At 40.4% G+C, this 26846-nt stretch overlaps 4 protein-coding genes and 1 non-coding gene across 8 annotated transcripts; 3 read left to right on the top strand and 2 right to left on the bottom strand.

Annotated features, from left to right (window-relative positions):
• Positions 1-178: 178 nt before the first annotated feature.
• TRNAK-UUU (transfer RNA lysine (anticodon UUU)) lies at positions 179-251 on the top strand. The gene has a single exon. It is a non-coding gene; the product is annotated as a tRNA-Lys (tRNA).
• Positions 252-599: 348 nt separating this feature from the next.
• On the top strand, positions 600-3760 carry LOC135623870 (peptidyl-prolyl cis-trans isomerase FKBP17-1, chloroplastic-like). Of its 3 annotated transcripts, XR_010491530.1 has the most exons (5): positions 607-948; positions 1708-1830; positions 2574-2690; positions 2951-3156; positions 3275-3760. XR_010491530.1 is itself a non-coding variant. In XM_065127314.1 (4 exons), exons 1-4 carry the CDS (start codon positions 646-648, stop codon positions 3071-3073), a joined length of 666 nt encoding a protein of 221 aa, XP_064983386.1. In that variant the 5' UTR covers positions 608-645; the 3' UTR covers positions 3074-3760. The 3 variants fall into 3 exon arrangements, 2 of the variants coding, with proteins under 2 accessions (XP_064983388.1, XP_064983386.1); XM_065127314.1 differs by having other exon boundaries at positions 608-948; positions 2951-3760; XM_065127316.1 differs by lacking the exon at positions 2574-2690 and having other exon boundaries at positions 600-948; positions 2951-3760.
• A 1807-nt stretch (positions 3761-5567) lies between these two features.
• Positions 5568-7557, top strand: LOC135586736 (myb family transcription factor MPH1-like). Of its 2 annotated transcripts, none has more exons than XM_065123769.1 (5): positions 5568-6090; positions 6443-6519; positions 6637-6773; positions 6845-6929; positions 7036-7557. In XM_065123769.1, exons 1-5 carry the CDS (start codon positions 5967-5969, stop codon positions 7294-7296), a joined length of 684 nt encoding a protein of 227 aa, XP_064979841.1. In that variant the 5' UTR covers positions 5568-5966; the 3' UTR covers positions 7297-7557. The 2 variants fall into 2 exon arrangements, with proteins under 2 accessions (XP_064979841.1, XP_064979842.1); XM_065123770.1 differs by having other exon boundaries at positions 5569-6090; positions 7060-7557.
• Positions 7558-8861: 1304 nt separating this feature from the next.
• LOC135623869 (membralin-like protein At1g60995) lies at positions 8862-22172 on the bottom strand. The gene is made up of 14 exons (XM_065127313.1): positions 21721-22172; positions 19581-19643; positions 18752-19174; positions 16146-16227; positions 15835-15896; positions 15606-15700; positions 15001-15080; positions 13161-13244; positions 11519-11635; positions 11344-11429; positions 11108-11214; positions 10712-10803; positions 10511-10587; positions 8862-9722 (listed from the first exon to the last, which is right to left on the bottom strand). The coding sequence occupies exons 1-14, from the start codon at positions 21883-21885 to the stop codon at positions 9405-9407; spliced, it is 1851 nt and encodes a 616-aa protein (XP_064983385.1). The 5' UTR covers positions 21886-22172; the 3' UTR covers positions 8862-9404.
• A 996-nt stretch (positions 22173-23168) lies between these two features.
• LOC135623868 (4-hydroxyphenylpyruvate dioxygenase-like) lies at positions 23169-26026 on the bottom strand. Its single transcript, XM_065127312.1, has 2 exons — positions 24791-26026; positions 23169-23566 (listed from the first exon to the last, which is right to left on the bottom strand). Exons 1-2 carry the CDS (start codon positions 25939-25941, stop codon positions 23380-23382), a joined length of 1338 nt encoding a protein of 445 aa, XP_064983384.1. The 5' UTR covers positions 25942-26026; the 3' UTR covers positions 23169-23379.
• Between the last annotated feature and the right edge of the window lie 820 nt (positions 26027-26846).

Below are 26846 nucleotides of genomic sequence, written 5' to 3'. Positions count from 1 at the left end.
GATTGATGCTTTCTTCTGGGCCCGCCACCGGATGCCGACGCCGAGTATAATAATGGCTACTTTCTCGCTGGCCGTCGCCATCGACGCGTTTGTTCGTGTCGACGCATCAACTTCTCGATCGCAACGCGGTTTCTCATAGACATCCTCTAGAAATATTTTATCCTGCTCATTATTAAAAGCCGTCTTAGCTCAGCCGGTAGAGCGCGTGGCTTTTAACCACGTGGTCGTGGGTTCGATTCCCACAGACGGCGTTTTTATTCATCTTAGTCTATTACATATTATTCTACATAATAAAAATTGATCTTTTTCGTTTGTTAAATATTATTATTCTGCATCATAACAAATTAATTATAAGATTTTTTGATAATAAATACCAAATTCAAAGTTAATCTATCTCACTTCAAATTGAGATATATCGATGGCAAGCATAGAAAGAAGAACTTTGATGCCTTAGTCTGTCTCATCTGTTAAAATTGAATTATCAATTCTGGAATAATTATTTCAATTCAAAGTTAATAATAATTCTGGAATAATTATTTCAAGTATTTATCTCAATTATTTATATTTTTATTTTTATGTGGATTCCTTTTTCCTTTTAGTTTCCACGATTTTGGAGTCGATCACCAGCAAAACAGAACAAGAAAAATGGGCACCGCCCTCTGCGCGACGCTCTCCGCCTCTCCGCTCTCCTCGTCCAATCCCCACTTGCCTCCTAAACCCGTCACGCCTCTGATTCCACGCCTGACCACGAGAAGGTCTCTGCTGGCCTCGTCCGCCGCCTTCCTCTCGTCGGTGCCCCTCCTCGACCTCCCCCCTTCCGCGGCTGCTCCGCCGCCGTCGCCGCCGGCTCCTTCGGCCCCGGCCTTCTTCGAGATCCCTGGCTCTGGCGGAGTGAAGGCCCTCGACCTCCGCGTAGGTTCCGGTGAAACCCCCATCGACGGCGATCAGGTAATCCTGGAGTGGCGCCATTCTCTTGTTGCTTCTTCCCTCCATTCTCCTCTTTCTCTAACATAAATCTGGTTGTATCGTGCGCCGACTGATGGTTATATTTCTTCAGGTGTTTAAACCTCGTAACCTATTGATTGATTTAGCTTGAACATCCTCGTCCCGGAAACCGAGTGTTCAATACTTGTTTATCAAGGAGACTCACGGTTTGAGTTTCAATAAAGAGAGCAAGTTATATTTGATACCACATAGGTGCCGATTGATCTTGTTGGTAAAGAGCTTTTCATTTACATATAGATGCATTCTTGGTCTGGTTATATATCGTCCCATCGAAGGAAGCTTTCCGAATGTGTTGTAACGAATTGCAATTTCTTTAAAGAATTTTAGTGAGAATAACGTTGGAATTATATTGATCGAATTCAAGTTTAATGTAGAATTTGTGTTTGTTTTCTTCGGTTCATGCCTAAAACTACTTTTCTTTTTTGTTATTTTCGGTCAAAATATCCAGTATAGACAAATCTGTTTTCATTTATATTACTAAGAAAAAAGTTGTATGTAACTTTGTCCATATTTTAGCTATGTGAATCTTGACTTGCTGGTCGGGTGTGGGCTTTTCTTTTCCTGGCTACTAACATAGCCATTTCTTTAGTCTTTTCTTGTATATGCTCGTTTCCTATACTATTATGCAGATAAATCCCAATAGCGGTTAATTTCCTAGCTTAAGATCAAGTATGCTGACCGATTCTGCTTATTATTATCAAGGTATCTATTCATTACTATGGAAGGTTGGCAGCAAAACAAGGATGGCGCTTTGACTCAACCTATGATCACAAGGATACGATGGGTGATCCTGTTCCGTTTCTATTTGTTCTTGGATCTGGAAAGGTACACTAGATTTTATATTTAACAAAATCAATTTTAATTTATCAAAATCGATTTTTATTACTGGACCTCGGTGCTGTTTAAGGAGTATGCGTATGTTGCTTTAAGCCACATTGCACAATTTATCGCTTGTTACGCTGTTGTGATCTTTGGGCATTAGCTCAAACGTTACTTTTGCCACCAATCATGCGGGTTTCTTATTGGATGATATACGATTATCTCTCTGTTAATTTGCTGATTTAATGAGAAGAGAGGAAGTCTTTTTGTTTTAATTCAATCTAAAAAAGGATGATGTACGGCAGCAACAACAAAAGACTGGATCAAGTCAGTGTAATATCTATTGAGCTGAATATTTTACCAGCTATCGAACTCCGTGTAACCTAATATCTTGTTAACTCGAGACTGTCCTGAAAAGTATAAGGTGGTTGCAGTTGATTGTAGTAGAAGACTTTAGACCTGCTTTGATACAAGAAAAAACATATAATGTTTTTGAAGATTTAATGATCTTCAAAGGCATTATTTCTGTAAATATGTGCGCGAGGATGTTGAGGTGGATGTGAGGTAAAAGCTGCAGGAGAGTTTGCAAGAAGCAAATTAGATACAGTATGAGTAACTTTGTTACAAAGACAGGCGAGAGGGGAAATCAGCTGCAAAACAGCTATGTAGAGTCATTTAGATTTTGGGTTAAGAAGGCTTTGTCTTTATGTCTATGATCATCCCGTTTGAACTGCTTTATGTTCATATAGGTTATCTCTGGCATTGAAGCAGCGGTGAAGTCAATGAAGGTAGGAGGTACTCGACGTGTCATTATACCACCATCACAAGGATATCAGAACACATCCCAGGAACCAATACCACCGAATGTATGTAGTTTACTCTCCACCGAGGCACTTGTTTCTTTAGCTCCTGCAAAAACCTGCCTCATTCTGAAGCTTCTTATTGCCTTGTACATATTGCAGCCTTGAGAACATCCTCAAGAAGCATCAGTATATCTATTCTAGGGCATGCATTCAACTCTTGGTCTTTGAACTTGTCTATGCACCAATGTCGAGAATTAGATTAATTTCAATATTAAGTTGGACTTGTCGAGCTATCTTATGTTTCAACTTCCTCTGATCTGCAGTTCTTTGATCGGCAAAGGCTGTTTACCACCATATTCAACCCGACGCGTCTTGCCAATGGAGAAGGCTCAACACTTGGCACTCTCATATTTGACATAGAACTTGTTAGCTCAAGGCATTCGTGAAGGCACTTGGCTGCCTTTTTTTTCCTATTATTCATTTGGCTGACAGGTTACAGATAACCTATATCGAAGTACTTATTCCTGAGGTACTCATCCCATCCCTTCTTTTTCTACCTATCCATTACGGAGGCATCCAAGGGTGGGTTTGGATTGAGATACTATGGACACGAATATTCATTGGGATCTAACCGTGGCTTCATGAAGGTCAGTTGTCGGTTGAAGAGCAGAAGGATGCAGAAAAGCAAGTCACTGGGATCCAAGAGAGGGTTTGCATCGGATAGAATCGATAACAAGTTGAGGCCAATCGTATTTAGCATTTTGAATCGGGCTTACGCCGTATATGCTACTAATAATTTATGCTGTTGTGTAAACCTGATGATTCACCACAAATAAGCCACGCAAGGAAGAAGTGTGTTCGAAGCAGGGATAGCAAGCATTTGAGGACATCCGAATCACTGTTCATACGTTTGTGATTTCATGTTTTCAGATGAGAAGACAGGGAGAACCGTGAAGTCTTCCTCGGATAAAGAAAATAGCAGGAAGTCTTCCTCGGATGCTAGCATGCTACTTGTTTGATGAGGAAGAAGAGTCTGCAGGTACTGATTCGAGACTAAATCTATTGAAACGCAAAACATTGTTACCTCTGATTTTGCATGTTAATATATATATATTGTTTGTTCTTCTGATTCATTTTGTGAAGACTGAGGAGATCATCGTTGGTGGTGGTAGTGATCTTTTGTAATCTTATATTGTTAGTGGAATATACCCTAAGAAAAAGAAAAGGCTACATGTCATGGAAAAGGAATTGCAGATAAAATTGGTTCTGATGGTTTGACACCATCCGAGAGAGAGAGAGAGAGAGAGAGAGAGAGAGAGAGTCCCGATAATTTGAGGATATATTTGGAAATATATTTGAAATATGCATTATATATATATATATATATATATATATATATATATATATATATATATATTTCAATTATGAATTGATATTTAATTAATATTTTTTAAATCACATTTGTAAATGCTCATATTATTACCTTGTGGTAGTATTAATTAGCATCTTTAGCATTTGTTTTTATCTATTATTTATTAAAAACTCAATGTAATTTCATAATTATACATTCACTCAGACTCTTTTCTCTAAAAAGAAAAAAAAAATATACATTAAATGTGTTTTCAAATGCATCCTAAGAAAGACTTAGACGTCGATTTCGCCTTTCGATCGAGTTAAGTTTATAAAGTTCTTCAAAGAATATTTAAAAGTATTTGTGCTCACTCTTTTTTTGTTGTTATTAGGATATTTGAGACTCAAATTATCGGCTAGAATCATTTCAATGAGAGGGTAAAAAAAAAAACACATCACACTTAGTTGGACATACATATACTTGAATGGTTTATCTCAATTTAATATAGGAGCTAAATAAGTGGTATGGTTGGAATTGGAACAGCTTGCGACTTGGACAAATACGCTAATCCATGGAAATGGAAATGGTCCCAATATATATATAATTTTGGAACCGGAATCAACAATCTCGGTCTTCTTCGCCAAACCCTTATAATCCACGGCGATGAGTCAATTATCGGAGCCCGCAAATTCAATGTTTGTGGGCAGAGACTTGGAATTCCATCCATGGCTGCCTACCACTACTTACTCATTGGTGTTGGACTTGTCTAAACGCTGAAATGTGGCGCTCGTGGCTGTCATCACAACCTTACAAAAAAGTACAACCGAGGTTGGAGTCGATGGAAAGAAGAATTCCAGCCGCATGACACATTCATTAACAGTAGCCCATCTCCATCGAGAACGCTGCAGGATTCACTCCCCAACACCAATATCTTCCCCCAAAGTAAATTCTTCCTCGCAGGTTTGGATGAACCAAAGAGAGGAAGAAGATGATGAGCTCTGCCACACGCAGCTTAATGTCGCCGTTAATTAATCCGTCTCTTTGCTCTGACCAAACAAAGCCTTTTTTGTCATCGTCACCTAAAGGCGGTGCCGACCTCTGTAGCAGGTTCCTTTATTTGCGGTGCCCCCCCCCCCCCCCCCCCCAACTCCCAGGCTTCCTTCCCATCGATGGGAAGAAGAAGACAACAAACAAGAGAAAGCAATCCAACTGGCTGGCTACCACGCGTGACGACGGGCTCGGAGAGTTTCACACTGCCTTCACGTTTTTGCTGCGGTCTACCGGTTCAGACAGTGGACAACCTACTACATCTTTAATGTGCAGGAAAAAAAGGAGGACACCTCGGGCTATCAAGTCAAGCTGGAGACGTGACCAAGAAAATTGAGAGTTGATGGAGACAAACAATTTCCATTAAACAATGCCACACTTTTCTCTCTCTCTTTCTTTCTTTCTTTCTTTTATATATAAATATAAATATATAAATATAAATGGGGACATGGAAAAGGAAGCAGCAAAAGTTGCAGCACATCATCATCATCATCACATGTGAAAAATGCAGGTTGGAAGGAACTTGGGGTTGCTAGCATGACACGTTTGCTGGTCGTATTACCCTAAGCTTCGTGAGAGGGGAAACAGCGGATCACCCCAAAAAGCTCGTACTCAAGTGTGGGAGAGTTTCTTGTTGTCGACACAGATAGATACAACCCAAAGTTTGCATTACGTCATGGATGTCGTAAGGTGGGAAAGAACAGGGCGTACCTTTCTCAGACCAGAATTTTGTTCTGCTTTTTGGAGAAATAAAACATGTTTGACTGGAACAAGTCACAAGAGCCCAACCTACATATAGAAGCTATCGGATTAATTGCAGCTCCGATTTCTTGTGTTGGATCGGAGCAGGTGGTAGTAATCATTCTGCACCAGCTCAAAGAGATAGAGACGAAGAAGAAGAAGAAGAAGAAGAAGAAGAAGAAGAGGTCAGAGCTTCAGAGATGGCATGCCTGGTAAGGAGAGGGGTGAGACAGTACAACAAATCAGAAACACCGCGTATTCGGTGGACGGAGGAGCTTCATGGCCGCTTCGTTGATGCTGTCCATGTGCTTGGAGGACGGAACAGTAAGTCTATATACCCTTAACTGCAACTCTTATCTATCAATCTATCTATCTAAATTGTAATTCTAGTACACGATTATAAGAATATTGATAGCCTCATAGCCGCTTCTTCGAAGCTGTAGGCAGAAGTAGAAATCCTGAAGCTCTCTCTTTCCCCACCGCTTAAACATTCATTGCAAGAATGTCGAAGCGTATAAGATGATGAATCAAATGGGCATATCGTTTTCACTGTCATAACATGGGAATGCGAAAACTGTATGCTTCGTTGTAATCAAAGCGACGGTAGCACCAAGAAGAAGAGATTAATTACTTAGGTCGTGCTGATCTCAATTCCATCCTACTTGTTTGTCCGCAGAAGCAACTCCAAAGCAGATTCTACAGCTGATGGGTGTGAAGGGTCTGACCATATCTCACGTCAAAAGCCACCTGCAGGTATGTATGTATGTTCCCATCCATCCTTCCTTAATTCTCTCTCTCTCTCTCTCTCTCTCTCTCTCTCTCTCTTTCTCCTTGCAACTCTCACCGTGTGTCTGTCTTCTTCCGTGATAGATGTACAGAATCACGAGCAGCTCAGCCAAACTTGCAGATAATCTGAAAAGGCCAAGGAGACCACGGCATGATTCATCAGGTCTTCCCGAAGATCCACACCGGAGCTCCGCATTCATCTGCGAGTACATGTTCCAAATGTAGGTGTCGAGCTCCCCCACCCACCATATCTAGTGTGACGCTCTTTAACGCTCGTGTAAGACTTCTGTAGGCCGTCGGTGGAAGAGTTGCTGAGAGAGTGGATCTCGAGGAAGAGCAACATTCATCCAGATCGGGTGTCGGACCAGAATCACAAGGTTTGCTCTCCCCCATTAAATCAAATCTACCTCATCATCATCATCATCATGCTTACGGATCAACTTCCTCCAAACAAACTGACACATGAATCCCATCTATTAAAAGAACAAAAACGAATCTTTAATGCAGATGGAAGAAGAGATGGACGACTGCGAGCTGACTCTCTCATCGGTCAACCATCACAAGTCAACAGAGACGGATTCGGGTTCGAGTATACACTCCTCGGATGCAACTGAAGTTGCAGTTCCGAGGAGCACCAATTCGGGTGACGGCTCCACCGGCTGTGGAGCCTCGGCTGCCAACCACCTCCTCAACTTGGAGCTGACCATCGCATCTCCTGGTGGTTCCCGTCAACTGGTTTTATAGCTGTAGAAGGAGAAGAAGAATTGAAAGGACAAACATACTCGATCTTGGTTTCAGCAATCTGTCGGACCGACGACCACTTATACCCCTCCCGGTATCATCGGAACAAATAATACGAATGGATCGTATCATATACCGATGTACGTAACGTACTGATGCGACCGATATCTGAAACCAAGTGGTCTTTTGTATGAACAATTGCCGTGTTCCATTCATATCCATATCATCCATCTTTCCATTCAGTTCTGCAGAATCAAATCAATCCAAAACTTGTCAAGATTTAATTGCATATCAATATTTAAATAAAGCTATTTATATTTATATGAAGAAAAGTTGTTCACATACTCCTACAAATTCACAAAATAAATCATCTCACAATAAGCCATTTTTTTTATGTTTATTAGGACTTGAAGAAAAGCACATAATGATATAAATAAAGCTCATTATAGTATTATACTATTTATTAGGGCAAAACAACCATCGGTTGCAGCAAGAAAAACACATTACGCTCCCGATTAAGGGTTTCCATGGCACGTTCGTCACATGCCTCGTGTCCTCTGCTTCCCTCACCAGTCATCATCATTCATCGACGAATGGGGAAAACTACGACTATTTATGTGTTTTAATGGCACAATAGAGTTTGCATTCGATCAAGAAAACTCAAGACCGAGATGGAAGATACGATGAATCATAGATCGAAGAATAAAAAACAGATCACGCTCAGCCTGCAATCGAACGAAAGAAAAGAAAGCACCATAAGCCAATCGATTTTCAAGCGAGAACAAGAAGATGCAAGCAAATCAGGCACCGAACCGCCTCACGTTCATCTCAAGCGTGGCATGGAACAAGCGGTCGGTCGAGACGGGAGAGCTTGTCCCGGAGATGCTCGATCGCGCGGTCCCGGTCGGCTACCTTCTGGCGCAGGCGCCCGGGAAGAGATCGCCAAGGAGGCGATCGGCCTCGCGAGGTGGAGCCGGTCGCAAGGGTCAGCGGGGATCGCCGCGAGGATCTCGATGCCATCGCTTGCGGAAGGAATCGGCCCGAAACCTAGCACTCGATCGGAAGAATGCTAGGGTTTTGGTATGTCGTCGGAGGAAAAAGGGAGCCGAGCCCGGGAGTCGCCTTCGATCCCGCTTGCAGCATTCGAAAAGGGACGCGGGGGTGCGTGTAATTCTCGTTTTTCACTTGTGTTCTCGTTTTTCTACCCGAAAAGAATACCTGCCCTGTTAGATGGAGCAAACAATGGCCCCCACGGTTTTCTCTGATCACAAGACTCTTGACGCTACCGAGTTATCGTTGAAACGAGAAAAGTCGTTGTCCGTTTGGATCGGGACGTGTGACGTCATTACCTTCCGAATGGAAGCAGGGGACCCACCGCAACGTCCGTAAAAGAGAAGAGGTCGACCGTCCATCGTAAGAGCATGACCAGGTGATGCGATCAAGTGTGTATGCATTATTCCACACATCATACATACTATCCTCGAGCTGACATATCAGTGTGTATGTGTAACATATGCCAAAACTCGCAACCCCTCCTCCAATCATCAAAGAAATCTAAAGAACAAGAATAAAGACAACAAGAATACAGATTAGCTCTTCTGCAGGCACCGAGTTTCTCGGCAACTCGAGCTGACATATCATCAGTGTGTATGTATGTATTATTACAATAAGAAAAAAAATAATAATAAAGACAACATATGCCAATGTTAATACTATCCTGATCAGGAATTACTACACTGGTGTGGTGCCTACAGACTGACTATACACAACAAATGGCTCTTCCTTTTTTTTCTTTTTTTGTTTTCCTAACAGTGAGACACAAGCATAAAGCCTTCTTCAAAAGCCTGATCATGGTTCACACATCCCTCTTACCTCTCCCTTCTCTCCCTTTCTTTTCTTTTTTTTTTTGATGTATATAGTTAACCTTCAGATATCTGAGGATGTGTTCCCCATATGAAACAGCGGCCGCCATCCTTCCTCAAGAATCCATGTCCATGGTTCATTCCATTGTCGTGTCTTTTCTCAATAAACCCAGCCTTGGTTTCGGGAGTGTCTCTGAACATAGAGAGGAAGTAAACTATGCCTCCTCCGGAAGAGGCACCACCTAGTAATCAGAGCATAAGAGATCCGTAAGTGTTCAGCAGGCCGGTGCCAGGCGCACCGGCTGTTTGATGAGAATTAAGATTTGAAACTTCACGAGGTTCGGAGTTAACTCCGAAGGGCCCCGAGGGATCAGGCACACCAGCAGGATTGGAACCTGCAGAGGTTTGTGCTGTTGCTCTGGGCTCATTATCAGCCACATCGCCATTAGGCAAGCTTACTCTTGCAATGTGAAGTGTAGATGTGTAAATAGTCGATGATGTGATCTGAACACCAGTCTGTTGCTGCAGCTGAGCTCGAGCTCTCATAAATCTTTGTAGGGCAGGCACCTGCCAATGAGATGGAAAATCATAATGAATAATATTGTTACCTTTATACTTATCTACAAGAATACATGAATTAGAAGATGAGCACCTTCTCAAAAAGTAATGAAAATAATAAAAACAAAATAAAAGGTGAGCAGCATAGATTGGGCAACGACTCTTCTATTTACTCAGCTCTCATCGATCATGACATGACTTGGCAAATAGCCAAGTCATTTAAATTGTTATGACAAGAGGCAACAGAAAAGTATGAGACACTACTTCAGGTTGTAATTTCGGCCTCAATGACAAGTGAAGCTTTAAAAATGTCATCATACTTAATAATGAGGTCTCATCACAAGTAATGGCAAAGTAATATTCTAAAGGACATTGAGAACAAAAGCACAAGCAAGAACATTTGGCTCAACGGTTCTAATTCCCAAAATACCATACCCATTACACAGACTGCTACCTAGGTTTCTGCATTGAAGACTATATACTCTTGAGCAGGAAAGAATTTAAGTGGCTTTTTAAAGAGACTGAGAAAATGGCTTGCAATGATCTCTCTGATGTTTCTCATTTATGCACCATGCTTCCGAAGAGTTCGTTTTAATGTTCTTCGGGCGATCCACACATGAAATTCCATTTTGAAAGTAGATCAAATTAAATTTACCAAATCAAAGATCACCAAAACCTCCGTCGCATAAGGTATGGGTTCAGTATCAACTTCAAGCCAAAATTTTGCCATGAAAGATCACAATGCTTATATCACCAACAAAAGGTTTAGCATCTCACTATGCCAACAAATTGTTTACCTCGAATCGGTTCCAGAAGTAAAGGATCAAGTGTTGCATAAATGCTGCAGTTGCAGAAAAGGCCAAATAAGAAAAACCTGTAAAAGAATAAGTGGAATTAATATAGGCAAATATTATCAGCATTCAGTTTTAGAAAAAGAACCTTGATCAAGTTGAAGCAGCATGTATTTAAAGAAATTTTTAAAACATTACAAAACCTACCATAAGGATAAGAAAAGAAGTAAATATGGAACACCAGGAAATAGAGCAAGAAAAATCGAGGAAAGAACTGCATTGATATTGTTGTCCGCACACTACAAAATAACCACAAACAGAATAAATTAGATAGTGACATCATAAAATCCAAAAGTGCCAATTCATTATTGAGGGAAATATATAAAAAAATGGGTCTAAAATGCTTTGGATGGGTCCTGAACTAAATCCGGCTGGCTGGCCACTATTGACCCATACCAAGTGGCACAGTGATGCAGTACCCTATCAGGCCAACGAAATACGACTGCCAGTATCAAACCATGATTGCTATGTATTATGTTTACTGAGTGCACAATTGTAGATATGGATGGCAGATTGCATGGAAAACAAACAAGCAACGGTTACCTGATCATCGTAAACAGTTCGCATAGCCACACAAGGGTTAAGACCAGGAATGCAAGTAGTTGGTCATCATAGAACTCAAATAGAAAAAATAGGATGCCAATCATAATCTGCAGCAGCCAAGGATTGAAATAATTAGATAAGAAATTGAACCAAACTACCAATCAACTATTATGCGTTCAAGAAAATGACAAATGAGGAACCATTGAGAAAAGTTGAATGTCATATTTCTAACTTACAGGTACAAAAACCAGAGACTCAATTACATGCACAAATATTAACTGAAATGTGGGAAGGTGATTCCGAGCATGGTGTTGAAGCTGCACTGCAGTGACCCAAGAGAATGAAAACCTTAAAATTGCATCATTAATTATAATTCACACATTACAGTTGACAAAGCAAAAAAAGGCAAACCTGTGAACCGAAGCATACGAGACTGTGTTTCCCTCAAAGTGAATGAAACAGACATCGTTGTAGTGAAGAAAACAAACAAGGACATTATAAGCACACCACATTTGGTGACAAAGTAATCTGTACAGGCCAGAAATGAAACTAATTTAGGTAGAAAATATTAGAATTTCATCATGTTTGCTGAAACAAGGACATCAATCACCTCAATCGAAGTAATTGCCGAAGTCACAGATAACTGAATTCACATGAAAAACTTTTATTATAATTAAAAACTATTCTTGAATGACAATTCTTAGTAAGTGTACTATAAAGCTTTATAATCTTTAAGCATGAATGATGTTACAATAATACTAAAATCATAGTCATATGACCATCATCATGATTTGAATGAATAGATACATGTCTAAGAAAAAGGCAAGCTTTAGCACCATGGTAAGATGACACCTTGGTCACCTGGATGGCTAGAGTTCAAATTATGGAATAGTCACTTTGCTTGCAGAATAAGTATCCTGCACTAGCCCACCTTTTTTGGTTTAGATAAAGCTTAACGCTCAATTAGAGACAGCTATGTTCTCACAAAGTTATAGTACTCTACCGAGGCCACCAACAAGAAAAGCTAACTAAGAGTATTCAAAGGGCCAATATGTTTATAAATGTAACCGAGCACTTCAAACACAAATCTGTACGCACTTTCAGTGGGCAATATCAATCCTCCATTGCAAGCCAGATAGCTATCTAAGAGAAATGATATCAACCAAAAGATCATAAACAGACATAAATCTTCATCTAACTTAAAACAGAAGGGGGAAAAAACATCTCATATACATCTCAATAACACTAAATATTAGATTCTCTGATCCTAGCCTTCTAAACTAATGTTGACACATTTACTAGTCTTGCAAACCATCAAATATAAATCATGGTGGTAATTTTTATTATCTTGCTTTGACCGTAAGATGTCACAGGGAATTCAAATATGCTTTAGGTCCATTTGACAACTTTGCAATCAAGTAAACCTGATCAGTCACAAAAAAGAAGAATATCTTGTGACAGTAAAGGAATTAGAAGGCAATCATTAGTACAATAATAAGGTTTCTCCTTTGTGACCTGGGTAATCAGGACACCAATTAAGGAAACATCTCTGCTTGTAAGGGTATGTTTGTGCACATTAATCCTTCCAAGTCCTTTCATTAGTGGAAGCCTTGTGCACTAGTTTGGCAGTAGGGCAACTCAATGCAATATAATTGAAAGAACGATTTTCTTCCAACAATGGAAGGGAAATGGATGCCTGAGACACATATGAATGCTGTATTTCTCAATGTCACTGTTTTCTATTTGAACAATGCGAAGACCATACAAACAAACACAATATCTTTGATAAAGTTGCAAACGTTTGATATGATCAGTAAGGATCTAGTCATCATTAGCACAAAACTTAAGCACTAGAATAACCAACACATTATCAAAACATAAAAAGAACATCAGCATCTTAAATATATATGACAGTATCTCTAGGCATAACAATATGAGGAATCATCAAAATACAGGAAGCAAATAAGCATCCATAAAAACTTAATCAGGAAAGACATGAGCTACTTAAAACATTTAACAAAGTCGAACAAAAGTTCTTCTGCAAACAACATACTCCCAAATCGAGTAGGACCATCTGATGTTTCTTGCCCATAATTAAGATCATAAAATTCCTTCGTTTGGAAATTATAAAGATAGCCTGCATTATTCACAAAGCAATTATTACAAGAAAGAAACCATTCAAGAGATGCATTCTGAAAAATATTTTTATCTACAACAGGGTTTTTAATTCCGTACCATACTGTCCAGTATGGGCGGTACACACCGGTCCGCCAGCCAAGTATCAGATTTTTTGCCCGTATCAGGTGATACAGGGCTGTACCACATGGTAACAATCAAAATTTCGACCGTTACCAACCTGTACCGGTCGAAACCGACCGTTACCAATTGATCAATTTGACCGTTGGAGGCATCTTAAAGGGTTTTAAACCCTTTCCTCTCCCCCCTTCAATTCATTTCACTCTCACAATCTCTCAAACTCATTTTTACTCACAATCTCTCTCTTATTCTCATATTTTCACTCTCCTAAACTCAACAAAGCAACGATGTGTGAATTCACAACGATCGACCTACGACCATCACCACATTGATGCACTAATGACATACGATATATCAATATACTATCTCGATGGATCAATGGTCCGATAAAAATATCATATTGATATACAAATACATAGGATTGAAGACCCCAATCCACCACTCGTGGAAGCCTGTCGTTCGGTTTGGTGGTAGAATCAGGTATATCTACATATGTGATTAATTAATTCATTTGAATCTTAAAATTTAAGCTGTATACAAGATAATCTAACAATTTAAATAATTTTTCGGTAGATAATTCAATATTAACGGAAGGACGATTCGAAACTAACCAAAATTGCAAACCTTGCACAAGGCTACTCCTCAAAGCCCAAAAAAGATGTGACATTATTCTTACCTAATTTATATTAGTTTTTCTACAACTATACTAAATGTATATTTATTTCTAACTTAAAAATCCTATCCTAACTTTTTTTTTTCAGGTAATTTCGAATGGTTTTACATCTATTTTAGGTGTACCGCTTACTACGCCAGTACAATACGAGATTAAAAACCTTGATCTACAATCCTTTCCCACAAATGAGAAAAATTACTTAATCCACATGAATAACTACAAATGAAAGAAGCATGTTTAGATACTAATTGGTTGGACACTGAAATACAAATAACATTAAGCAGATCAAGGCAAACCAAATATTTTCATGTATTGATTGTGGTATTGATGGATAGCTGTGGTCTCATTCCTATTTACCTATGGAAATCTAGTTTGATGTCTTCCCCATAACATTTCATTCTCTCTGTTCATTTAGCCGATCGTATAATCGAATTTTGGATGATGTGTTTATGGGTAAATCTTGTTTAAAGTGACAATAAACCTGAGAAAAGAATAAAGATGTAAAGGTCATAGCCATAATAGGAAGTTTAAACTTGTTTGTACAGAAAATGAAAGGGATCACTTGCATAATCATCAATGTGAATGATTCATAGAGAAGCAGCAGAAAATTTATGTGGTACGGGATGGCTTTGTACCCATCTAAGCTATACTCTTGCCAAAGTAGAAGTTAATTCTTTGTAACAAACTATGTAGATCCACTTCGGCAAATTAGGTTCATCATGGAGAAAGAAAAAAATTTACATGGTTTGGCTGCTTTGGCATTTTATGCGAAAAACATAAAGCTTTCAGAACAAAAATTAACAACGGTATTGAGGGAAAAAGCTAGTTGGGAGCAGTAATCAAACTTTGATTATCAAAGCTTAAGAGAACTTTCATTAACAGAAAATACAAGAGGAACAAGAAAAATCTTTCATTAACAGTAAAAGAGGAACAAGAAAATTTTTCATTAACAGAGAATCCTCACCATGACCAGGAGAACTTAGAAGGCTGTTCATCAAAATAGTATCATAACCAACAAAGCTGTTTATGAGTAGTTGTTGCCACCTATTAAGAGATTATATGCATTTCAATAAATATGTCAATTTGCTCATTAGGAATCGGGAAAAAACATAATTTTACATTATAAATCAATGGAAAATGACAATAGCATGATGCTACATCAGAACATATAGCTTCTTGTCTTCGAAGAAATCAACTTATATTATGTATCCTACCCAAAGAAAAAAGAAATTGGGGCTTCTTTGCTGATGATGCGGCCAGTACAATGAATAACATCATGACCAAGGAACAATCAGATGTAGATCAAGAAATGCTCTCAAATAGGTGCCCTAACTTCCCTTACCATTTAAAAATGAGTATTGAGGCCTAGAAAAATAAGTTTGAAGTATGACTCTCTCAAAACAGTCACAATCAACATTTGCAATCAAATAGGCACTTCCAAAACTCTTAAAAATTCATTATTTAGAAAAAAAATCAAATTCACATATTTCATTTAATTTTGGGAATAATGTAAATTATTATGTTGTGATAATAAGATCCAATATCCCAAAAAAACAGCATACAGGTCACCTGTTCCCAAAACATGTACTCTGAGCAGATATTGTAGCATTAACAGTTCGTATATCATGACGAGATTTAGCCCCTTCTGAAAGCAGGAAATATCCCTGCAAAATATATGTTTAGGCAATAGATGTTACACTTATCATGGGCACTGGATAGACAGTTCCTGCATATGTAATCAGATGCAAAGAGGTTCTAGTCAGCAGCTTAATCATATCTGGATATGCTGTTCTGTTACCTTCTCTGTAGTGTACAGGTATGTTGGTTCAAATGCTTTGCTTCTTCTTTCAAGCCACTGAACTGCAACACAGACAATAAAAATCACAAACTAAGTTCAATTAATTTGTGCAGAAGCAAAAGAATTAGGATTAATTCATATAAACCATGGTTTTAATATCCAACTAAAGGTACGTGCAAGTGTGCAACAACATATCGATGGTAGTGGATGATTGCAAGGTTGTAAATGCATTAAGTGGAAAGCTAAAAATATATAACTTCACATTTAAGTATGTGGAGAAATATGTTATGCAAATCAATGAATAAAACTACCTGCAAATGACTTAAGATGTTCAAAGCGAAGATGTCGTAAGCACTCCAGAAGATCAAGGAATGTATACCACCCTGCATGTTTCTGTAGTTCAAAGTTTGGTCCTCAGAAATGAAACATTACTTGGCTAACAAATGAAAAATTAATGAAGCATCTAGGAAAAACACAGAATCTGGAAAATTTTTAACAAGATATAGAATATTTATCTACAAAAACTCACAGCATCTAAAGGGTTGTCAAAAAAAGCCTCTTAAATTATTTACAGTGGCAAATGAATCTCAAATAACATAAACATGAATGGCTACAAAAATATGATTTTGCAAACCATCATGGAAACAGATGACTGAGTGTAGCTACCCATGCACTGAGAACGTAACCATCAAGAACTGAATCTATAGTGACAAAATCCATGTAAAAAGTAGATTGACATATCAAATTAACCATGCTGACTAACAGCTCGTAGGTTTTCACAAGACCTCTATGTTATATTGACATATCAAATTAATGCTCTAATGTAGTTCAAGTTTCTTATAGGAAATGCACAAATTCAAACGAATGACCAAGCTTCAGTGTGCCTGAAAACAAGGAGATAGTGCTTCATTCTTTTACTGCTACAAGCAGTGTAGGACAATAACAATCAGGTTACCTCCAACAAAATTTTGAGATTATCAATTAGAATCTGTTGTGCAGGCAATGAGATTACAGAGACAAAGTAAATTTGAAGAAGAAGAATATCAGGTTGAGCACCTCTTCAACTTTAGGTTTTTGAGAGCAGGAGATTTTTCAAGAAATGTTTTCTAAACCCACATTGTTGAACACCACTCCTTCAGTGTCAGCAAAAGTACTTCATATCCCCATACAACTCTTTGACGTGATCAAATTACATTCCTAGCACCTTTTCACTAAATATTTATAAAAATATAAGTAACGAACGCTATCATACGCATCTTTTTAAAAAATACATAGATCATCCACAATGCAGGTGTCGGAACAACTCAATGTTGTCATGGGCTTCACCTAGGCTGCCTAAGAAGTCTGCCTGGCCTTGCTTTTTAAGTTTCAGGAGAAGCAACAATCTAAAAACCCAGATGGAATTTATGAAGCTAACTAGATCAAAGGCTACTTTTTTTCTCTAAAATAGCTGCTAGTTACAAATACTTATTAGCATGGAGTAACAGGATTTGACTTTAAAAAAAAAAAAACTTAGAAATGTTTGTCATTTTAAGTGACTCCAAATGTACTTGTGCCACAAACATTGACAATTACGATAACATCAGTTATTCAGTTTTCTGCTTTTTCAACCAAAATACATCATTGTACCATAATCGTCACCATATGCTTTTTATTTTTCTCATGCGTTTTGCTGATGTTGGCTACTAAATAGTGGAAAACCTGTAAAAGTACATTTAGGTAAAATTTTCTAAGCCCTAGAATTAGAATTAGAATTGGAATCCCCACTATGAACTGATGTTCAAAACACTATCTCATGTGTATCTCTATTGAAAAGTTAATGGAGGACTGCATATGACAATATGTTCTTTTGGGACATATGAGATTTTAAATGTTTGGACTTTAATTTTTATACACATATATTATAGATTATATTATATTTATGATGTTTTCTTCAAAAAGGCATCCGCCTGTGCAGCTAAAGCTACTGCCCAAGCCTTCAAGAACTAGTGCCCAGGCGGTTTGACTTTCGAATCACAACTCTTGTTTTTCACCACCTTCAGTTTTCTTGAAAACAAATTTCCCAGAAGAAGGTAATAGAAGTGTTGTCCTATCACGACCCGGCCTGCCTTGGTACTAGGTCGGGTGTGATATCAATTGTCACGACCCGACCAAATGGGATAATAAACCAACTAACCTTGTAGAGCCTTGTTTAGCTTGAACCACTAGTTCAAAATGTTTAAGCTAAGTTCACAATAGCACACCCATCGGACCTTTGTAAATCAATTTAAGTGTTGGCTCACTTCCGATGTGCAGCTATATTGGGGTGTTACTCGCCATCAATGATTCCATAACAAGAGCGTTGTTAATATATGGTGTTCCACAACCGAAGGAAATTTATTAAATTCAACTATTCTTCATGCAACTCAGTGTTGAAACTAATAACCACATAATCCTTATACATTAACCTTGCGTCATGAGACACCTCATATAACCTCAGAAAAGTACAGCATCAGAGACGCTTCGAAACTGCAAACAGTTACCAAATACCACTTATGGAATTAGAAGTCCTACAGGTATCCCAATACAACTAGTGTACCTGTAATAATTTGTTCATAAGCACTTGTAATGTGAGGTTGATAAATTTTCAGAAAAAAACAAAACATAAATTTCGTTTTTGTCAGTATGTCCGATGCCATACATAGTAAGGCACAGACTAAACTTATGCATTATAGCAAAAACCAAAACTACATATAAGGATATAGCAGCAGTCAGACATGGTTCAGACCTATGCCAACATGATACAGCATGCCCAGCCATTAGATTAAAAGGTTTCACCTTAAATCATGGAAAAAGTGAAAGTTTTCCCGTATAAGAAGGATTAGTAGACACTCGCATGCAGCAAAAGGAAAAAGGCAAAAGAAATCTCTATTCTCACCCATAAGTGACTGACAGAGCTCAAGGACTCCTTTGCACTGTTCCAAAACGAAATAAATGGCATCTTCAACATATTGCAGAAGTGAAGGGCTTCCATTTTGATCCTTTCTCTGACAGAGATAGGATGTCCAATTTGCAGAAGCTCCAACTGAGATTTGGAATCTGCCTCACGCAGAATGGTCTTACTAATACTAGACTCGGATGCTTTCTCCACCTGAGGTCCAAGCAACTCCTTCTCACTCTTCCATGGTTTAAATATCAGTTTGCTCCTCTTAGCACCTGAGCCAAGCCAGTTTGACCAAAACCTAGTAGACAAATCAGTGAATCCATCGGTGGTAAACACTCGACCATCAGAACTCTCCAGCTTAAGGTCCACAGTGTTCTGTTCACCCGAACTCTGGGTCCAAAGACCAGCACCTGTAATCTGGAACAATTAACATGAGTTATTACATTTGTAAATAGCAATAGAAGTATAAAATTAAAATGAAAACTTCCCTGAACAAGTGCCAACTCTCAAATGATAAAGAAGCAAAGCGCATACGAATAAAACATCAAAAAGATGGAACCAGAAGATGCTCCCAGTGAGGACTATGTTGATGAAGATGTATACAGTAATATGTCATATAAAAGGCATACATATATTCATATATATAGGTAAGTATACAGTAAATACATAATGTTCCTATGGGAAAAAGAAAGATGCTGGGTTAATTACTGCACAAGATCATCCAATGTGAAATCAAGCACCAATTCAGAACATGTTAGTTTAATCAAGTTGCCAACAGTCAACATGGTGCGAAAACAGCACCATGTAAAACCAGCCTACATACCTTAATCTGAACTAGCTGAGCTTCACCAAATTCGATTCCGGAGAGTTCACTCGAACACCCAGGCTAAACACATAAACACAGAAAATAAGCAAGTTATACAAAAATATTGAAAGTAAAAGTAGTAAACAAGCAAATAGAAGCATTCTTTCTCTCTCTAGACATCTAAGTGAGTTTAGTGGTGCTGAAATATTGTCAAAATTAACGGACAACATTACAAGATGATTATCAAATGCTCAGAATCATTACTCTCCGCATACAACAAAAAAAAATCTACACTAGAAATAAAGCTATCTGCTTATGCTGTAAAGTATGACGAGCATTTAGACCTCAAAGTGCATTCAAATGGTAGTCCCAACCTGGGATTACCAAATGGCTAAGCAGGTTTTCTTTAGATTTAAATTCAACATAAGCATAACAGCAACCACATGGACTTATGAGGTTATGACAATGTCAAAAGCCAGAGTTGGTCTGAAAATTAAAACAAGTGAAATAATTTTGACTGAAAAAAATTAACCATAACAATTAACTGTCATTCCAAAAAAAAAAAAAAAAATTGAACATCAGACATTAGAGTATGCTGATCTACCAAAATAAAAGAACCACCACCTATTCAGAAAGACATATTTTTTTTCCTGTATTCTTTGCATAAAGATCTTCATTACCAAAATGGCAAAAGGGTGGTGCAGAAGCATATCCTGGTATTTCTGCAGATGGAGAATTCAGAGAAGAAACCCTGTAATAGATTCAGGTTGCTGCAGTTGCGAGAAAGAAGTTTTCAAGGAAACAAGAGAGGATGAGGTTACCCCAAGAAACAACTAGGTAAAGTAGCAAGATCCCAAATAAAAGGGCAGCACCCTGCTCAGATGATCGACTAACATGTACCTTGGGCATTCAGCTTAGATTTGACAAGTTACTAGGGAAAAATAAGCAGATTCATCATGTGGGCCCAATGAGCTTTGTATTAGATTGGAAACACGTTTAAAAAAGAACAGGAAATTGCAACATATGTTGCCTTGATCATCATGAGAATGTCCAATCCATGCTATTTCTTTCCATGAAAACTTGTGTAAAAAATTCCTAAAAACAAACGATATGAAGGTTTCTCTGGACTGGAATTTGCAATTAATCTGACTGCAAAATACCTTCTCAAAACCTCAATTCTGAAGAACATAATTAAGTTTAATACATCATCATAGAACAGCAAAGGCACTGCTTTCATTCTGTTTTCAACTCGAGAAAACCAAAATCAGCACAAGAACATAGCGTTAGCGAACAGGAAGCCGTCTCACTTAAACCAGAACTCCCATATCCAAGTGACGATCTCAAAATTCCATCGTAAAGAAAAGGAAATATATGGGGAAAAGACCCAGGAAAAACATCAAGTTCGTGGTCGAGAAACCATATTTAAGCCGAACACTCCCAAGATTTTACAGACAATCTGAAATTTTCATCATAAAGAAGGGCAAAAAAAAAAATCCGCAAAGAATTCAAATCATCGAGTTCGTGTCCAAGAAACCATTTTAAGCCAGAAACTCGCGAAATTTTACAGACAATCTAAAAAAAGTTCATCATAAAGAAGGGCCAAAAATCCGGCAAAAAAGGCAATTCATCGAGTTCGTGGTCAAGAAAACATCTTTGAGCCCCAAAAAAAAACCCGGAATTTAACAAGAAATCCGGGAAAAAAAAAAAGACAAATCATCAACGCATCTTTAACCCAAAAGGTCCACGTTCAACCGACACTCTCAAGATCCCATCATGAAGAAGTATAGAATCCAGGAGAAAAAGACGAATCATCAAGCGTTAATCCAAAACTCCCAAATTTAACCGACAACCTCAGATTGCCACCGAAAAGAAGGGCAGAATATGGGAAAAAGAAGAGAAAATCAACGAATTCTCGATCAAGAAACCATTCTAAAGCCGCGGACTCCCAAGTTTTACCGGCAATCTCAGAGTTCCTCCGAAAAGATGGGGAAAACATGGGGAAAAGACGACAAAGTCATCGAGTTCTTGATCAAGAAACCATCCTGAAGCCACGAACTCCATAGGTCAACAGACAATCTCCAACTTGCATCGTCAAGAAGGGAAAAAATCCGGGAAAAGAAAAGGGCAGAAACCTTGGGCGATCGTCAAGGAGCCCCACCTGCTGAACGAAATTGGTGTGCATGACGACGAGAAGGCCGAAGAGCGCAATGGCGAAGGCGAGGTAGGCGTACTCGAGCGCCAAGCGGATCCTCGGGGTGAGGAGCTGCGACAGCATCCCCGACACCCGGGCGTGGACTCGGAGGAACGTCTGCTCCGGATCCATCCCTGGCTCCTCCACCGATCCAAACAAAGCTCCAGATACCGTCCTCCAAAACCCTAGAAATCTTTTTAGGGTTTCTATCTTCACTCTCCGGCCGCGAGAGAGACGAAGAGAAGAGAAGAGACGAGAGGAGGATACACCTCCGATTCCTGGCTTCTTTTTATAGACGTCTTCCCCCTTTCTTTCTCATCGCCAATGGAAGTCCTCAAGCAATCCCTCAAAAAGGAAAAGGACTTTTCCTGGTTGGAGGGAGAGAGAGAGAGAGAGAGAGAGAGGAATGGATTTGATGTGGCTGTTGGAGGTAGTAATGTCATTTTACCGGGGAAGGGTAATTAATGCCATATGACACGAGACAACGACGACGACGACGACGACAACGCGGCACCGGCGGGGCGTGCAGCGGATCCGCCCAATTCTTGGCTCACACCGCATGGCGGATTGAATCCGATAACTAAAAAATATTTAGAAATAAAGGGTTAGGTTTAGGAACGGCTATCATGAAACTGTGCGTTTAGTAGCTACTGTTGCCTTACCAAACATTTATGTCGGTCACGATTGAATGCTTTCCGATTGGGATCCGACAGATTTCTTGTTTTGGGCATTTCAGTTTATCCATCCAATGATTCATTATTTTCTTTATTTTTTTATTTTTTAAAATTAATATATATATATATATATATATATTTTTTTTTTATTTATTTATAACTGATAAGTGACTACGATTTTATTATCAAAGATTGAGAATTCAAAACATCGACTAAATAAAGAGGGAAAGAGTCATACTCTTACCGTCCGAAATGATAATTAAGCATTAACAGCAAATGCTCTAAAAAGAGTTATACTAACTCGAGTTGATTATACCAATACTGAATTGAATCATCCCACCCAACAAAAAAAAAAAAGACATGCTTTAGATAACCACAATCACCGAAAGAGCATGTCTACTCCGCAAGCCAACACTACAAGATTGTGTTCATCCGAGAGAGAAACATTCGGAGACTAGTTCAGAACAAGTATCCTCATTCTCATGCAAGAAATGTACATGATTTTTCTATAATCGTATGATCAGTAAAAAAAAACCGCAGCGACACAACACACGCATGCTTCCGAACCGAATTAGACAAGTGTGTTTGTAAAGCTTTCGCATTTGAAATCGAAATCAACATGACTAAGAAAGGCAGGAAACAACAAGCGTGAGGAGCTCACAAGCAGATACATAATCTTCTCGGTGTCTCTCTTCTCTAGATGTCATCGGAACCAAAGGGCAAACCTTTTTGCCTCCAACATTTGCAAATCTCAAGTGATTCATACTAGAGAGATGGGAATGTCAATCGGTAAACATCAGGTTAAATGTCTCATTTAACAAACTCAAGACAATATCATGCTTCTTGATCATCAACAAATAAAAGCCAGCAAATGGTACCAAGAGAGATTCGATCGGGTGCTATTCTGCTTTATTATTTCTGTTACTTGAGACGATCTATACGTTCGCTATTGTTAGGCACTTGGAACTGTCGTTGCTTGCTTGGCTTCGAGGGATTTCTCGTACTCCTCGATGGACTTGAAAAGCTCGGAGAAGTTGCCCTTCCCAAATCCTCCGCACCCGCCCTTCTGATACTCTTTTCCTTCCTTGTCCTTCACCATACATCCAATCCTCTGAATTATCTCTATAAATATCGTCGGTCTGCATAAAAAAAATTAAAAGTTAGATTACCACAAAGCGATGCATATTTTGTGATACACAGCCTAAGCCCAATTTAGCTGCTCCTATCCATGATCAACAGGAGGGAGAAAACAAGAAAACTTTTTTTCTAATAAAACCATAGCAGTAGGGATGTTATGGTGTAAAGACTTGAAAAATAATAATAACAATTACTAACAAGAACCCCACACAGATGATCCACTCTCAACACATATAATTGTCCTTCCAATTCCAATTTCGTATGTCTAATTCCTATTCGCTTTAGAAGGAAAACTACTTCCTCCATCTTTTGATCAGTCGCCAAAAGAAAACGGTAACAAAAAAAAAACACCGATTCAGTGTGGCTTAGAACTCCTATGAATTTAGATAGTTTGTTCTCTCTGCCACAAAAGCAGAGATTATTATTGGTTAACTCCTTTGCACTCGAGCATGAAAAAAATTACAGATTTCAGTTGAGATTGGATGAAAAATCAGCATGGCCTTGATTCATTACGGGAAATCTTTCGGTAAGAACAAAGTTAATTCAGGCCCTGGAAAATGACCCAGGCCTTATTTGAACAAGGCTGTGTATGATAGGAACGGACAACCTAACATACACAACATAAGATTGACAACAGGACTTGTATAAATTTAAGCAGGCGATCTGCAAACTCCAAATGTGCTTATAGATGCACAAAGTAGTTTATCGTTCGAGGCTAGGGTCGAAGGTATCAAATGTGGATTCTACCCCTTGTTGGGCAAGACACAACTAGAACAGCAGCCATTCCCTGGTTGTGCTCAGAATATTTATATGAAGACAGTGACTGCGAATTTATCGATACCATCAAATATCCTATCAGATTTTGAACCATCTCTTATTTTTTAAGGCAGTGAATTGGGACTACCGGCAGAAATATTCTTGACCTATCAACATTTTTTAAGGCAAGCAGGCATTGCCTTGTGAATATTTGTGGACATGCCTCTTAAGAGTTTTTATGGACATGTCTGCATGTGCTCTCAGCCAAAAGGCGAAGAAAGGTGTGGGCATGTTCACGAGGAACAGGGGACTCACGGAAAGCTTCGAACACAGTTACCCGATCATAGCTATTAAAGAATCAGTTGATGGAGAATTAAGACAAACGCTCGAGTGGATATGGAACCCAAGCAATCACCATCAAATGTAATGATCTGCAAGAAAGCAGAGAACCAGGGCTCCTGATCACATACCTGTCGCCGACTGGCTTGGTGAAGATTTGTAGCAGCACTCCTTGATCATCCCTGTCCACCAAAACACCCAATTCCTGACACTCCTTGATCTGTTCCTCGGTGAGCACGTCGCCGGCTCTCCGACGCACCCCCTGGTAGTAGTTTGGTGGCGGTGGTGGCATGAAGTCGAACCCTCCCATCCCCGACCGCGCCCTCATCTCCCTCAAGGTCTTCAGCACGTCGTCGCTGGCCAGCGCCAGGTGCTGCACGCCGGCGCCGCCGTTGTGATCCAAATAAGTCTGGATTTGGCTCCGCCTCTTGGTCCCATGGACCGGCTCGTTCAGCGGCACCAGCACCGTCTCCTCGTTGTTCGCGAGGACGACGGAGTTCAGCCCGCTCTCCGCCGTGCCTACGTCGTCCGCCGTGAACTCCGCGAATTCGTGGAAGCCAGTGAACCCAGCAATGTAGCGCACCGCTGGCGCGAGTTCGGGGACGTTCCCGACGGCATGGTCAAGCCGCCGGATGCCGTAGGTGAATGAACAAGTCTCGGACTCGTCAATATCCTCGAATCCAGGTAGGAAAGCTGGGACCTTTATGGGGGTTTGGTGGGCTTCGGAGGGGAACGGTGGGGGCTTCGGGCGGCTAACGTAGCGAAGGACTACGTCGCCGTACAGCTCGACCTCGGCGAGCGCGAACCCCTCGCCGAGGTCGGCCGGGGGGAAGGAGGGGCGAGCGCCGTGGGCGACGCTGATGCGGAAGGCTTCGGCAGCGTCAGCGACCTCGACGGCGATGGCTCGGACCGCAAGTCCGTGGTCGACGGAGAAGCGACGGGCACGGTCGGCGTCGAAGGAGGGGATGGGGGAGGGGGTGGCAGCGTTAGCGGCGGCGTCAGCTGCGGCCGGCCCGCCATAGGGGGCGGAGAAGAGGAAGCGGAGGGAAGCGGAGCGGAGGAGGTAGGAGGCGAAGAAGGGATTACCGGTGGAGAGATCGGAGCGTGCGGCGAGGGGCATCCCGAGGCCGAAGGAGAAGCGGCCGGCAGAGTTGGTGGCGTCGGCGGCCCAGAATTCGACGTGGTGGAAGCCAAGAACGGGGAAGCGGTCGCTGCGGGGGTTGGCCCGGACGAAGCGGGTGAAGCCCACCAGCTTGAAGTTCTCCGTAGCCTCCTTTCTCATCACTCTCGATCTCCCTCTTCCTCTCTCGTGCTCGCCCCTCGGTTATCGAATTTGGATTCGGATCGCGAAGATAACCGAGAAAGACCGTGTAGCATATATATCGAAAGAGGCTTAGGATCCTCTCTGAAGCACCGGGAACAGGAGACAGCCATCACCTCGAATACAACGGCAATGGTGTGACCGACGCGGCGGGGTCCAGCTCGTTTTACTTGATGTAAAGAACCTGGTTGCTCTCCGGGCATCACGGAACAGGGGATCCTGAGGACACAAGCGCATGGATAGAGATGAGGGGAGACCCGGTGAGTGGATACCACGGAGGCGGATGAACCTGGGACTCCGAGTTCCGGGTACGAATTGGATTCCCAGATTTGCTGATGTAATGGTGGAGTATGTGTCGTCGGTCATATCCATTCCACCGAGTTAGATCAATCTAAGCCCGTATTTAAATCCGTAATCGAAGTCTCGGCCACGTCACTCTTCCGTGTTGGGAGCGGGAGTTCGGTGGACCAGAATGAGCGCCGTGGGAGCTACTCAACATCTCACAGGCCTATCCGTTCCCGCCGGATCACCTGTCGCTGTTGCCCCGGCGGCTTCCGTGGCAGCGTGCTATTGGTCGAAACATCTTGTTGTAACCTCGGTTGACTCGAATCAGGGAACGGCTTACCGAACCATTAGATACGGTCAACGGTCAAAGTAGGCTAGTATTATCTACAGATAGAAACATCACAATACCAAGCCAGCCACCTCTTCAGACTTCATTCGCATGGGCTATTCCAGCGGAAGAATGATTGAATCACCTCACATTCGCAAAACAGGCTGATGACGCATGGCCAAAGCCCAGAAGCTCATTGAACTTGGCTGCATCCGGCGCACCACCACCACCAAAAATACAAATCATATCAGAG

Source organism: Musa acuminata, chromosome BXJ2-9 (assembly GCF_036884655.1).
Source record: "Musa acuminata AAA Group cultivar baxijiao chromosome BXJ2-9, Cavendish_Baxijiao_AAA, whole genome shotgun sequence".
Taxonomy (NCBI): Eukaryota; Viridiplantae; Streptophyta; class Magnoliopsida; order Zingiberales; family Musaceae; genus Musa; species Musa acuminata.
This window is presented reverse-complemented; position numbering and strand designations above follow the sequence as displayed.